General features: G+C 35.0%; 3 protein-coding genes across 7 annotated transcripts in view; 1 reads left to right on the plus strand and 2 right to left on the minus strand.

The window, feature by feature from the left end:
* Positions 1-2,703, minus strand: part of LOC136836729 (myosin-IIIb-like) — a 170,456-nt gene extending 167,753 nt beyond the window's left edge. The window contains 1 exon segment of the mRNA XM_067101249.1: positions 2,610-2,703. The gene's annotated coding sequence lies outside the window, so the exon portion shown is untranslated.
* The window catches only part of LOC136836734 (vitelline membrane outer layer protein 1-like), a 276,601-nt gene that overhangs the window by 258,694 nt on the left and 2,880 nt on the right, over positions 1-15,027 (plus strand). The gene's annotated exons all lie outside the window — the stretch shown is intronic.
* Positions 6,669-15,027, minus strand: part of LOC136836732 (aspartate aminotransferase-like) — a 36,320-nt gene continuing 27,961 nt past the window's right edge. For all 5 annotated transcript variants that reach the window (XM_067101256.1, XM_067101255.1, XM_067101254.1 and 2 more), the window contains one exon: positions 6,669-7,308. In XM_067101256.1, coding sequence (XP_066957357.1) covers positions 7,066-7,308 — 243 coding nt within the window. In that variant the 3' untranslated portion in view covers positions 6,669-7,065. The remainder of the gene's footprint in view (positions 7,309-15,027) is intronic.

Genomic DNA, 15,027 nt, shown 5'->3' on the forward strand with positions numbered 1-15,027 from the left:
TGCTGTGTCGAGGATCGCGACCCGGCAGTACCAATCCATTTATCACTTATAAATTCCCTAAGGTGATAATTCTCCATCGGAGATATTCCCGAGGTAGCGTGAATTTTATATTAAGCGACATTTGTAGCTTCATGATTGTATATATATATAATATATATATATATATATATATATATATATATATATATATATATATATATATATATATATGTGTATATATATATATGTACATATGTATATATATAATTATATATATACATATATATATATATATATATGTGTATATGTGTACATATGTATATATATAATATTATATATATACAAACATATATATATATGTATATATATATATATATATATATATATATATATATATTTCTTCCAATATATATAGCTGTAATAACCGCACCTTCAAAAATGATAAGACCATGAGAAAACAAGCCGAAGTCCTTACATAAACCTTAATATGTCAGCCTTAAAATAGGAAGATGTTCTATTTTCATCTGAAGCAATGAATGCTAAGGAGTTACTCATGAACCTTAAAATTATCAATATATTGGGCAAAAAAAAAGCAAAGACATTTAACATTCTACAAAGTTATTCTTTGGGATACCAATGCCCATTCAATTTCCTTGCTCTAAATTATTGTGCGTCCAATATATGTCTTTTCTTTTGAAACAAACAACATTCCAACTCGAGTTACTTTTCAGAGGCAAGATATTTCATCAAAAATCGAGAATATTTTCATTATTTAACTCGCTAAGATTACCGAGTATGGGTCTTTTTTTTTACGCCATTTTATCTATTAGCAACCACCTGACGCTTAATTACAACCACCAGGTACAGAAGGAAAAACTCAAAAGCTCATCCGAAAACCTCAGATTAGTTTATGGTGTCTGTTTACGGAGACAAATCGAATTACGTCACTAACAGAACACTCCGTTGTTTTGAAATTCGTCCTAGCGCACAGACAAACACCCAGAGAGAGAGAGAGAGAGAGAGAGAGAGAGAGCACTAAGTCAGGATGCTATTTCTAAATTCATCATAAGCAAAAGCAAAATAAAAATAAATATTTTGAAATTCGTCCTGGAGCACAGACAAACACCAGAGAGAGAGAGAGAGAGAGAGCACTCAGTTGGATGCTAATTCACAAATTCATCATAAAGCAAAAAAATAATAAATATTTTGAAATTCGTCCTGGCGCACAGACAAACACTCAGAGAGAGAGAGAGAGAGAGAGAGAGAGAGGCACTCAGTCGAGAGCTATTTCTAAATTCATCATAAGTTAAAAAAACTATTAATTCGTCCTCCTAGACAAAATTTCATCAGTTGAGATGTTAAATCCCTAATTTCATCATAAATAAAACAAAATAAAACAAATACATAAATATATAAAAGTAGAAAAAACTGGCCGGGCAAAGGTCGTTCACCTAACAGAAGTCGGCAGCAATGTTGTTGTTCAAGGTATCGTTTTTCACAGGTGAGAAGATTGGGGAGGTGGGAGATGAGAAAGAAAGGGCAACGAGAATGAAGACTGTAAAAAGGGCCTTTGAAATAGATCAGAATGAAAAAACTGGATATGGGAGAAGGAAAACAGCATATGGGTAAAGAAAACTTTAAGATTTAAGGGAGACAAAATGGATAAGAGAAAAATAGGATAAGAGGGAAATCTATTTAGAAGAGAGCAAATTTGACATGGGGATAAAAAACTAGGTAAGGGTCACGAAAAGTGGATAAGAGAGAGAGAGAGAGAGAGAGAGAGAGAGAGAGAATCCAAAGCAAACCTCTCCAACCTATTTCCAACTAACATAAAAATCAGCCCCATTTTCTACATGATCAAAACCTATCAAACATTTCAAAATACCAGGATCACTTGATGGAGGTTACGAAATCCTTTCGGAATAAAAGCAACATAAACATTAAAGAAATCAAGCAATTTAAAGTTTTTTCGTCGCGCCAATAAGACAAAGCTGATGTAGTACTTGTCTGAGTGTAGTGACATGCATACCTATTTTTATAATTATACACTGTGTATATACTTATATACTGTATATGTATATATATATATATATATATATATATATATATATATATATATATATATATATATATATATATAATGTATATATATATATTTATATATATATATATATATATATTTAATGAGTGCAATTTTATAGGCTTCTTGTATTCTATTTCCTAAGCCTATTATATGTTTGCTTGATATCAGTTATATAGGTTTACAAACCATCATGGCACAACGATAGTTAGCCTATTTCTTATGCAACCTCTTAAGTTTTCGAGTAGCAATGAAAACAACTGTTCACTATGCGTTCATAAAAATTTAGTACTAGATTTACTCATTTCCGATTTTTGTTTCCACACTTCCTGATAACTCATCACAGCACTGCCACCACAATATTAATTTTCAGTTATAAACATAGTTTCATTAGTGGATGAATTTAAATATTTTCATTATTGTTAGTAAAAAATTACAATAAAGGGCTCTAAATTCAGGTGGTTAATATATCATCACAAATTTACAATCACACCACTTCATTAAACCAATGAAGCCAAAGCAAAGCAGTAAACACAACGAGATCAAACACCTTTTAGTGTTTATGTCCAAGCGAGCGCGGGGATAAGAGAGTGAGAGCAACATCTTCCCCTTCGGAACACTCGGCTAACACTGACTGCCAGCGAGTGTACAGCCAGCGATTTCAACGCCCCTGTAACCGCCAATCTGCCGACAGCTGCGCTGCGTCTATACGATATCCTTGCTATCGACCGTTCGGTATCGAGTATTTATTTTTATTTTGCGTTCGTTAATGTTGTCTGTATCGTAATTTTCATATTAAATGACAAACTGTAACCTTTTTCTATTAATTTATAACTTTACGTACTAGAAACGTTTTTCTCTTGAGAAAAGTAGCTTTGGTATTCTACAGTCTAATGAAAGGTATTTAGTCACTGGTTAAGATAAACTGGTCTTGAAAAAATACATGACTATGCGGAAAGTCTCATTCAAAAATTAAATGAATATCAATTCAATATTAACTCTTCATAAGTATCCAGCAGCCTCAATGCTTGTTAGTGGCTTTCATCTGTAAAGGTTTGAGACTAGAATAATGCAACCCAGTGGTCTTCCCGAATGAAATCCATTTATATAAGTAAAATATCATATTAAAATATTAAAATATCAAATCTCGTTAACTTGCAGACAGAAAATACTCCCGGATCAAACCGATATCAGAACAAATAGCTCATAAACTACATTTTTTCTTTATCTATTTCCTATTCACCACGCACCGTGACTGACAATGCTTTCTTTCAACAGCGTGATCTGACGACTCGGATGGGTGGGGCGTAGGTGGTGGGCGGGCGTGGGTGGGGATTGAACGTGTACCGTTACTTCCGTGTTGCATGAAAGTGATTTTTGAAAGTGAGGGTCGTACTCGGTTTCAAGATGAAAAGTAATGTGGGAAATAGGGCCTGCTACTAATACTGTTACTAACATTGATTGATATCACCAAAACGTGTTACTACAATTACAATAATAACAAACCCCGTTGAGTCTCAAACCTTACTGTGATTCATTGCCACTTGAAACGACCTCTTGAAGTCATTGTTTTATTTACCTCGGTTAAGCCATCTCATGAGTCTTCAATGTGCAGCGCACGTACAATAATAAACAAATAAATATAGATAAATAATTAAATAAATGGATAAATAAATATATAAATATATAAATATATAAATATATATATTATATATATATATATATATATATATATATACATACTATATATATATATATATATATACCATATATATGTATATATATAACTATATATATATATATTATATACATATATATAAAGTACAGTAGTCCAGAAACTTATTAATATGCATGCCTTTTTATCAATTGGTAAAAAGACAAATGCATTGGATCTGGACAATACAGGCATTTCCCACCGTAAATACGAACACAGTCAGATCTCTGGTTGAAATGCATTTTAGGGATTCATTTGTAAATCCCTTAGGTAAAGCATCTGTGCATGAAGGATTATGTCTCTACAATTTATGAATAGAAACCTCCAAAATCCAGCGAGTCATACGCAAATCTCCAAGGAAAGCGTCATATACATGAAGGATAATGCGCATATAAATGATGGATTGAACTGAATTGAGTGTATAATTTAGGCCAAAGGGCAAGCACTGGGACCTATGAGGTCATTCAGCGCTGAAACGGAAATTGACAAAGGTTTGAAAGGTGCCAGGAGGAAAACCTCGCAGTGCACTATAAATCGCGGAAAGTAGCTGGAAGAATGAGAATATGAAAGAAGGTTCAGGAACGAAAGGGTTGGAAGCAGTAATGACTGAAGGCTCGCCGGCTGTAACAGTACCGCATGATGTCCATTATAAACTATATACCGGAAATAAATGATATATAGGAACCTTCCATATAAAAAGTAGCATGCAAAACTAGAAGAAGAGTCCTTTATATATGATTCTGATTATATAAATAAAGTAAGACGAACTTCAAACATTTAAGTTCTTCATTACACTAGCTTTCAATTCGACTGGTAAAGGCCAATGAAGAATTAGAGGAATTTAATTTCTGGACAGTTTCTCCTCGTAATGGTTCGGATTCCACCGTAGGTCCGTTGCTGAACTTAGTTGGTTCTTAGCCACATTAAAATAAACTCTGGTTGAAGGATTCAGCTCATTATAAACTAAGATATACTTAACTTTTTCTTCATTTATCAAAAAAATGTTACATGAGGAATCCGCAAATGACTTAGACGGACAAAGGGGAACACTTCTGTAATAATATTAACGATGAGAAAGAAAGGCCAGGAAAAAGAATTGTTTTTATTATCATTTTGGAAACTGTGTGACCAATAAAATTTCTTGCTAAAATTTACATTTTGACCATACATGAAAATGAATTTTGCTCTGGAAATTTTACGGTTTCCTTAGTCCCATGCAAATATTTTGGGTAATCAATCCGCTCTAAGGTGCTCAGGTTAAAGCGTCATATTCCAGTGAAACCTTCTTCTTGTCACTAGTTTGCCATTTGCGTATTTTTGTGAATGAATGGATGGATGGATTGAACCGAGGCACTGGGGCCAGCATGTGATTACAATAATTTTAGGCCAAGGTCAATCGCTGAGACCTGTGAGGTCACTCAGCGCTGAAACTGAAACTGACAGTGAAAAGGTTTAAATGTATAACAGGAGGAAAACCTTGCATTTGCACTATGAATCAATTTTTAGGAGAGGGTGGAAAGTAAGAAGACAGATTATGAAAGGAGGTAGAGTGATACTAATGAAAGGGGTTACAGCTAGGGGAAGAAGGGACACTGCACAGATCCTTAAGTAATGCCTACAGCGCACCGCATGAGGTGCACTGGCGGCACTATCCCCCTACGAGACGGTGGGGAAGGGGGGCCATAAGAACTTTCATTTGTGTGGGTACTTCAATTGCCCTGTTCTTTCCCCTGAAAACATTACCTTCATTATATCATATCAAAATGGGATAATTCCTTAGCCTTGTCTTATTTTTAATTTCCTATAATTGTTCAGCTGAACTTATATATATCCACCACTGGCATTCCTAAGAACTTTGGCCAGTTCCTATAGCTCCTCTTGGAATTTTTAGTTTTCTAAAAAACTACTGAGATAACTGTTGTCATATCTTAAAAACTACTGAGGCTAGAGGGATGCAAATTGGTATGTTGAGGGATGCAAATTGGTATGTCGATCATCCACCCTCCAATCATCAAACATACCATATTGCAGCCCTCTAGCCTCAGTAGTTTTTATTTTAATTTTAGGTTAAAAGTTAGCCATGATCGTGCGTCTGGCACCGCTATAGGTGCCAACAACACAGCCCACCACCAGGCTGTGGCTGAAAGCATGTCGTCGTGTGGCTGCAACTGGTCGATGTTAAGACAAAGAATGGTCATCAGTCAGTATTTGACTTTACCAGAGTGAAGAACAAGGAGGCTCTCTTAACCTGGATTAAGGCGGTCAATCCTTTTAATCTCGACGACCCGACCAGTTCTAAACAGAAACATCTATTCTGAGAGAAGTCAAAAGAGGAAATGTGCAAAACTAATAAAATAGCCACTTTCATAATGGAGTTTTGAAAAGTTTTACTTAATTTCTCGTTTCTTTGTATGCCACAACCTACAGCATAAAATTTAAACAGAATTTTCCCATCCTTTTTATGTTGACTGTTGTGGGTTGCTGGTGATAGTTAAGATATCATTAAAAAGTATATATATTAAAAATATATATATATATATATATATATATATATATATATATATATATATATATATATATATATATATATATATATATATATATACTATATATATATATATATATACATATATAATATATAATATATTCAGTAGTTCTCAATATTCGTCATAAATGTATATATATACTGTGTATATATATATATATATATATATATATATATATATATATATATATATATATATATATATATATATATATATATATTTATATATATTCAGTAGTTCTCAATATTCGTCATACCTGTCAGAATCTATCTTCTCAACACAACGAAGCATTTCCAAGTGTAAAAAATTAACATTTTGATTTCGATAAAGAGGCAGAAAAGGTACAGAATGTAATTAAATTACGTTTATTTATTTCCATATTTAGACATGGCGCACTTGATACATTCGATAAGATAAATTTCCCTAATTATTTCCTTTGTTGATTTTCAGTAGAAAGGTAAAAGTTCATATCGCCATTATGTTGAATGGTTATTCTCTTGAAGATTTTTAAACATACCAATTGGTATATATGAAGATTTTTAAACATACCAGTTGATATATATGAGACAACATAAGTGTTTGAATTTTATAAAATGTATAGTTTTTCATTATTTTCTACAACTTATAAAAACTGTTGATTTATCTTTCCAAATATAAATTCACTATAAATCAGAGAGAGAGAGAGAGAGAGAGGGAGAGAGAGAGAGAGAGGAGTCACGAACGCTTGTGAAACCTGGGAAATTCGCTTAACCCAATTGGGCAATATTTCCAAACTGGTTTCCTCCCGTGTACTTCTGGACCCACTTCTTCAGGTTCTCCACGCCCTTGACCACCGGCAAACAGTACTGGCGGACGAAGTCGTCGTCGAGGACGATATTGGAGGGCAAGCTTTCTAGTGCTTCAAGCGCTTTGGCTCCTTCGAAACAGACGAAGCAGAATCTAGAGATCAGTTCGTCCGCTGGCCTCAGGAAGGAAGCGGCTGGCATTAGCTGCAGGAAGAGAGAGAAATAGAAAGAGGGAAGACAAGGGATGAAGGAACAGGCAGATACGGTGATGTTAGGAAGGGAAAGGAGGAGGAAAATGATGACAGGAGGACATAGATGATGATGATGAGGTGGAAGGGGAAGGGGAGGGGAAGGGGAAGGGGAAGGGGGAAGGGAGGGGGAGGGGAGGGAGATGGGGGGGGAGGGGAAAGGGAGATGGGGAGGGGGAGGAAAGGGAGATGGAAGGGGAGATGGGGAGGGAAAGGGAGATGGGGGGGGAGGGGGGGAGATGGGGAGGGGAGGGGAGGGGAAGGAAGGGGAGGAGGAGGGGAGGGGGAGGGGAGGCGAGGGGGAGGGGGCGGAGGATTAGGAGGAGGAAGTGGAGCAAAGAAGGATGATTACTCTGATGGAAGTCTGGCTTCGGTTATAATAAAAAAATAACAGGAAGGAAGGCGAAGAAAAAAATGATATGGGGGAAGGAGGTGATCGTAGATTTGACGGGTATGATGATGATGATGATCAGATAACAAGAGTGATGACAATGATGGACGGTGGATGGAGATTATTGCAGTGACAATATGCAAGTGAAAAGTTAGCTGTGCTGTCGAACTAAGATAGATTTACAACTAAGGAAGAAAAGATCAAGATGCGTGTGATGCTTACAATAAGGGTTGTAAAATGAACTTACTCAGGCTACTCAAGCCTCATTGTGACCTATATCCCATCTCTCTTGAACGGGTTTACCTAACAGGCATATAGGCCTATGTATGGAAACTTTTACATATGAAAACGAGGTTGCATTTCTCTCTCTCTCTCTCTCTCTCTCTCTCTCTCTCTCTCTCTCTCTCTCTCACACACACACACACACACACACACACACACACACACACACACACACACACACACTTTTACTTTAGAAGGTGGGGCTCTTAGATGTATTAGTCTCCCGGTTTTCAGTAAGTATTCAGGAATGGGGTTGCTGGCATCATGCCCCTCTCTATCCCAGATACAGTTCACTAAACAGTATCTTAGGTACCTGAATTGTTATGTTCTTATTTATCCCAGTAATATGATATAAAAATTCAAGGGGCTCCTCCAAACATGAACCCTCTTTAACAGACTCAACCCATTTCCAGATGCATTATTTACAGATGAAATCTGTCAGAATCAGAGATCAGCAATAATTCCATTTAAAATCTTGTAGCTTGGTCATTTCATTTTTGGTAAAGTCACTTGTCAATACAGCAAAGATAATTTTCAACGGAGTAATATTTTCCCAATCAAATGGCGTCTGCCTTCATGAGAAAGTCGCAATACACAAAATGACTGAACTAACGGCATACAATGACAATAAAACCTGAATCCAGGTTTTCTTCTCTTGAAACGAAGGTAACATATTAGATCAAAACCTGTAATTGTTAACTTCACAGAATTACACGGTTATCTAAGAACGGATCAAAATTGTTTATGTGTACCCATAATAACGGCAATAACAATACACAATAATGGTGGTGATAATCACAATAATTCAGTATCGAAAGTCAGCAATCAGGAAATACTTTCTCCCTTTCTTTATTGTACTCTGCTTCTCACCACCGCAGGTGGATTGGGGTACCTCTTGACGACTGCTATAAAATGAAGCAATCACGTAATTAACTAACGATGGCGTGTTGCTGTCTGGAATGAGTACTGCTACAATGGGGAAATGACATTAAAACGGCTTTTCTCTCTCTCTCTCTCTCTCTCTCTCTCTCTCTCTCATTTTGTATGGACGTACTTTCTCTCTCTCATTTTGTATGTACGTACTTAATAAGTACTGCTGCAATGGAGAAATGGTTTTAAAACTGCTGATGCTGCTGCTGCTCTCTCTCTCTCTCTCATTTTGTATGGACGTACTTTCTCTGTCATTTGTGTGTACGTACTTAATAAGTACAGCTGCAATAGGGAAATGGCATTAAAACTGCTGGTGCTGCTGCTGCTGCTGCTGCTGCTGCTCTCTCTCTCTCTCTCTCTCTCTCTCATTTTGTATGGACGTACTTTCTCTCTGTCATTTGTGTGTACGTACTTAATAAGTACAGCTGCAATAGAAAATGGCATTAAAACTGCTGGTGCTGCTGCTGCTCTCTCTCTCTCTCTATCTCTCTCTCTTTCTCTCTCATTTGTATGGACGTACTTTCTCTCTCTCTCATTTTGTATGTACGTACTTATTAAGTACAGCTGCAATAGGGAAATGGCATTAAAACTGCTGATGCTGCTCTCTCTCTCTCTCTCTCTCTCTCTCTCTCTCTCTCTCTCTCTCTCTCTCATTTGTATGGACGTACTTTCTCTCTCTCTCATTTTGTAAGTACGTACTTATTAAGTACAGCTGCAATAGGGAAATGGCATTAAAACTCCTGATGCTGCTGCTGCTGCTCTCTCTCTCTCTCTCATTTTGTATGTACGTACTTTCATTTTTATGTACGTATTTTCTCTCATTTTGTATGTACGTACTTTCATTTTTATGTACGTATTTTCTCTCATTTTGTATGTACGTACTTTCATTTTTATGTACGTATTTTCTCATTTTGTATGTACGTACTTATTAAGTACACCTGCAATAGGGAAATGGCATTAAAACTGCTGATGCTGCTCGCTCTCTCTCTCTCTCATTTGTATGGACGTACTTTCTCTCTCTCTCATTTTGTATGTACGTACTTATTAAGTACAGCTGCAATAGGGAAATGGCATTAAAACTGCTGATGCTGCTCGCTCTCTCTCTCTCTCTCTCTCATTTGTATGGATGTACTTTCTCTCTCTCTCATTTTGTATGTACGTACTTTATTTTTATTAAGTACAGCTGCATTTTGGGAAATGGCATTAAATTTTATGATGCTTTTCTCTCTCATTTTCTCTCTCTCTCTCTCATTTGTATGGACGTACTTTTTTCTCATTTTGTATGTACGTACTTATTAAGTACAGCTGCAATAGGGAAATGGCATTAAAACTCCTGATGCTGCTGCTGCTGCTCTCTCTCTCTCTCTCTCTCTCTCTCTCTCATTTTCTCTCTCTCTCTCTCTCTCTCTCAATAGGGAAATCATTAAAACTGCTGTGCTCTCTCATTCTCTCTGTACTCTCTCATTTTTATGTACTTTCTTTCTCTCATTTTGTATGTACGTACTTATTAAGTACAGCTGCAATAGGGAAATGGCATTAAAACTCCTCTCTCTCTGCTGCTGCTGCTGCATTTGTATGGACGCACTTTCTCTCTCTCATTTTCTCTCTCTACAGCTCTCATTCTCCTGATGCTCTCTCTCTCTCTCTCTCTCTCTCTCTCTCATTTTGTATGTACGTACTTTCTCTCATTTTTATGTACGCACTTTCTCTCATTTTGTACGTACGTACTTATTAAGTACAGCTGCAAAGGGGAAATGTCTTTAAAACTGCTGATACTGATGTTGCTGCTACTGCTCTCTCTCTCTCTCTCTCTCTCTCTCTCTCTCTCTCTCTCTCTCTCTCTCTCTCTCGGCATTTATTCAAGTATGCATGTCACTAGAGCATCAGTAATAAGAGGTAGGCAATCTGGAGGAATAATCTAACCTGAGAAACCATTAACAAGAAATTTTGTAGATGATGCAGAGAGATATACTTTGTTTTAGATCTCCTCTTCAATAAAGTATATAAGTCTGAACTGAATATCTGACTTTGACCTTAACACAAATATCTAGCTATAAATGTTATAAAATGTAACTTAGAATTATGATGCTTAAGATTTCATCAACATGTTAGATATTCCATAAACATAAAATGGAAAAAAATATGTGAAAATATCGAATTTCTAGAGAATTATTGTTATGAATATTGACAAAATGTTTTGAGAATATGAAAAAATGTGCTTAAGAATTCAAAATATTTTGAGTATATGGACAAATGGGTGTAAGAATTCAAAATATTTTGAAAATATGAAAAAATGAATGTAAGAATTCAAAATATCTTGAGAATATGAAAAATTGTGCATAAGAATTCAAAATATTTTGAGAATATGAAAAAATGTGTGTAAGAATTCAAACTTTTTTGAGAATATGAAAAAATGGGTGTAAGATTTCAAAATATTTTAAGAATATGAAAAAAATGTGCATAAGAATTCAAAATATCTTGAGAATATGAAAAAATGTGCATAAGAATTCAAAATATTTTGAGAATATGAAAAAATGAGTGTAAGAATTCAAAATATTTTGAGAATATGAAAAAATGTGTGTAAGAATTCAAAATATTTTGAAAATATGAAAAAATGAGCGTAAGAATTCAAAATATTTTGAGAATATGAAAAAATGTGCACAAGAATTCAAAATATTTTGAAAATATGAAAAAATGTGCGTAAGAATTCAAAATATTTTGAGAATATGAAAAAAATGTGCTTAAGAATTCAAAATAAATATGGACAAATTTTCAAAATATTTTGAGAATATGAAAAAATGAATGTAAGATTTCAAAATATTTTTGAAAAATTAGTGTAAGAATTCAAAATATTTTAAAAATATGAAAAAATGTGCATAAGAATTCAAAATATTTTGAGAATATGAAAAAATGAGTGTAAGAATTCAGCGCATCATGCAGGCTTCAAGAGCAAGGAAGAAAAGGCAGCAAGAATAAATGAAAAGGAAAAGCTAAGGGATCTAAAAGATTGAGTCAATAAGTCTATTATAAAGGACTGAATTGTGAGCACCATATAACTATGCTAAGAAAAATGTTGGTAAAAAATATAGTTTAAAAAAAATCATATGAAACAAGACTAAAACAGGAAAGGAATAAATGCATTGAATTCCTTTATCTCACTTTCAGACTCATTCCCTTACATTATATTACCAAACCATGCAAACTACACGCAAAAGTCCATTAGCATATTAACATACAGCACCAAGCAAGGTTAAACTCATTACAAAGACCACATGTGGAAACGTTGGAAAACAGGTAACAACAAGCACATTATTATTATTATTATTATTATTATTATTATTATTATTATTATTATTATTATTATTATTATTATTATTATTATTATTATTATTATTATTATTATTATTCAGTAGATGAAACCTCTTCATATGGAACAACCCACAGGGGCCATTGACTTGAAATTCAAGCTTCAAAAGAATATGGTGTTCATTAGGAAGATTTAGGAGGTAAAGAGAAATGCAGTAAGAAGAGATTCCACTTATCAAAAAAAAATAATAATTTTTAAATAGATTAAAAAGTATTAAAATGTAAGAAGAATAGTATTAGGGTAGGAATGCATTGCATTTTCGCTTGAGCTTCTCAAGTTCCAATTGCACAGCAAGTAAATAACAAGAACAGCAATGTTAGTTAGAAAAAAAAATGCTGCGACGAACTGCTGTTTGGGAAGAGAAACGTTTCCACGGAAAATATGACGATTGAAATGGAAATAAGCTTTCCAAAGAGGTAATGAAGTTGGAGATAATTACGGAGAAAATGAAAAGAGTAAAGTACTTAGGTGTAGAAAAGTGAAAATAGTAAAAAGTAACTAAAACAGGACAAATGGCTAACAAGTTATGAAAACTTGATTTTAACTGAGGTTCATACGTACTTTGGTAACTTATTGTTTACATAAAGTGTCGCATTATAATTTTTGCATTTTATACAGACATGGATATATATACAGTATACTGTATGTAACATATATATATATATACATATATACATATATATATACATTATATATATGCATATATATATATTTATATACAGTATATATTTATATGATGTATGTGTATATTTTCTTCTCTCCCTTTCGCTCGCTTGTGAAAGTGCATGCAAGAGGAAAAAAAAAGTGAAAAGTGTTCAACTTGAGGCTTGGCAAAACCAGAAAACAAGGTCTAAGATTCGAGCGACAGTTGGGAAACATGGACACCGCGATTCCCTTTCGGTGGAATGGGCTAAAAGATTCTGCCCTCAAACAACCGCCGACAGCAAGGACGTCAACCAAAATGAACGAGAACGGTTTGGACCAGTGGGTCCTGGGTCCCAAAAAAAAAAAACAGATGGAAAAATTAAAAGCATTCAAGCACACGCAGTACATGCTAAGTTTTTAGTTTTCTGTAAAAGAAAACCATTGAGATGGCTATTTGTCTGTCCGTCCGCCCTCATATCTTAAATAGCTAGGGCTCGAGGGCTGCAAATTGGTATGTTGATCATCCACCCTCCAATCATCACACATACCAAATTGCAGCGCCCTACAGCAAATTGCAGCTCTCTAGCCTCAGTAGTTTTTATTGTATTTAAGGTTAAAATTAACCATGATCGTGCGTCTGGCACCGCTAAAGGTGCCAACACAGGCCACCAACGGGCCGTGGCTGAAACCTGATGATAATACAGCATTATACGCTGTACAGAAAACTCGACTGCGCCGAAGAAACTTTGGCGCATTTTTTACTTGTTTCTTTTTGTAAATACGTGCAAGTCTGCTCAACCTCAATCGGAGAAATTAGACGAAAACTGAACTAGACCTGGGGGATTGCTAATGATGTTTAGGCACGAATGCGTGCAGCGTACAGGCCGCTCAAGACACAGAGACAAGGAACATAATTTCACGCCAAAGTATATGACAGAAAATTTTTTTAACCAGAACTCTTCGGTGTATTGTAGATGTGGACACTTACGAGTTACTCAGTGTTCAAATTTGAAGAAGTGCTACTTTTCAGTACATCATATCCGTGAAAAAAGATTTTCTTGACGCATAAAACTGCATGAAATCAGTAGAAATCTCTTTTAATGGTCTTTTTTCTTGCCATTTTTATAGCATATTTCCGCGTCTCTCTCTCTCTCTCTCTCTCTCTCTCTCTCTCTCTCTCTCTCTCTCTCTCTCTCTCTCTCTCTCTCTCTCTCTCTCCCCTCCTTTTGCTTAAACCGAAACGCCATAAAGCTTGAAATGCTGTTCTAGATGATAAAAGACAGAATTGATAGGGCTGAATTTGTTTTTTTGCATAATTTCCAGTAAGTATGAGTAAGTCTAATCCATTCAATGTAACAACATCCTACAGTCCTACACAGTTTTAGAAATCCATTCCTTCCGCCAAATGACCACAACTTCACAGTACATAAATCCTAAACAATTCTTAGCAGTTATCTCCACTGCAGTCCGTTTAAAACGGACATCCCGAGAAAGCTTTCTTAATCTCCAACGTGACGGACTACCGCAAGTAATTGCAACTCCGGCAGAAAATTGTCAAGTTCAAGAAAAGAAATTGCAGAGTGCGAAACCGCTCCTCCATATAACGAAATGTGAAGGGAAGCTTGTTCGGTGGTAAACATAACCAGAAATCTTTTGGCAAAATAATAACCATAATCATCATTACTATTGTAAGTTGATTACTGAAAAGAGTAAATTCTAGCAGCCTTTAGTATTTTGTACGGATATATTAAAGTATATTCAGTAAACTTTCGGGAGCCCGGTCTGTTCTTATTATTCTCATTATCAGAGCTTGAAAATTATCCTTATGCATGTTTTATTATGGTATACAGAAATAATTCAGGAATGAAATCTTATTTTCTTGCGTAGTAAGGTAACCTTCTGCCTTAAGTAACCACATCAGCAAGTGCCGCAAGCAAAAACAAAAGCACAATGAAACACTCATATGAAAATAAATTATATATACATATATATGTATATCTATACACATACATACATATATATACATACATTTATATACATTTATATATATATACATGTAT

This window comes from Macrobrachium rosenbergii, chromosome 56 (genome assembly GCF_040412425.1).
Source record: "Macrobrachium rosenbergii isolate ZJJX-2024 chromosome 56, ASM4041242v1, whole genome shotgun sequence".
In the NCBI taxonomy this organism is placed as follows: Eukaryota; Metazoa; Arthropoda; class Malacostraca; order Decapoda; family Palaemonidae; genus Macrobrachium; species Macrobrachium rosenbergii.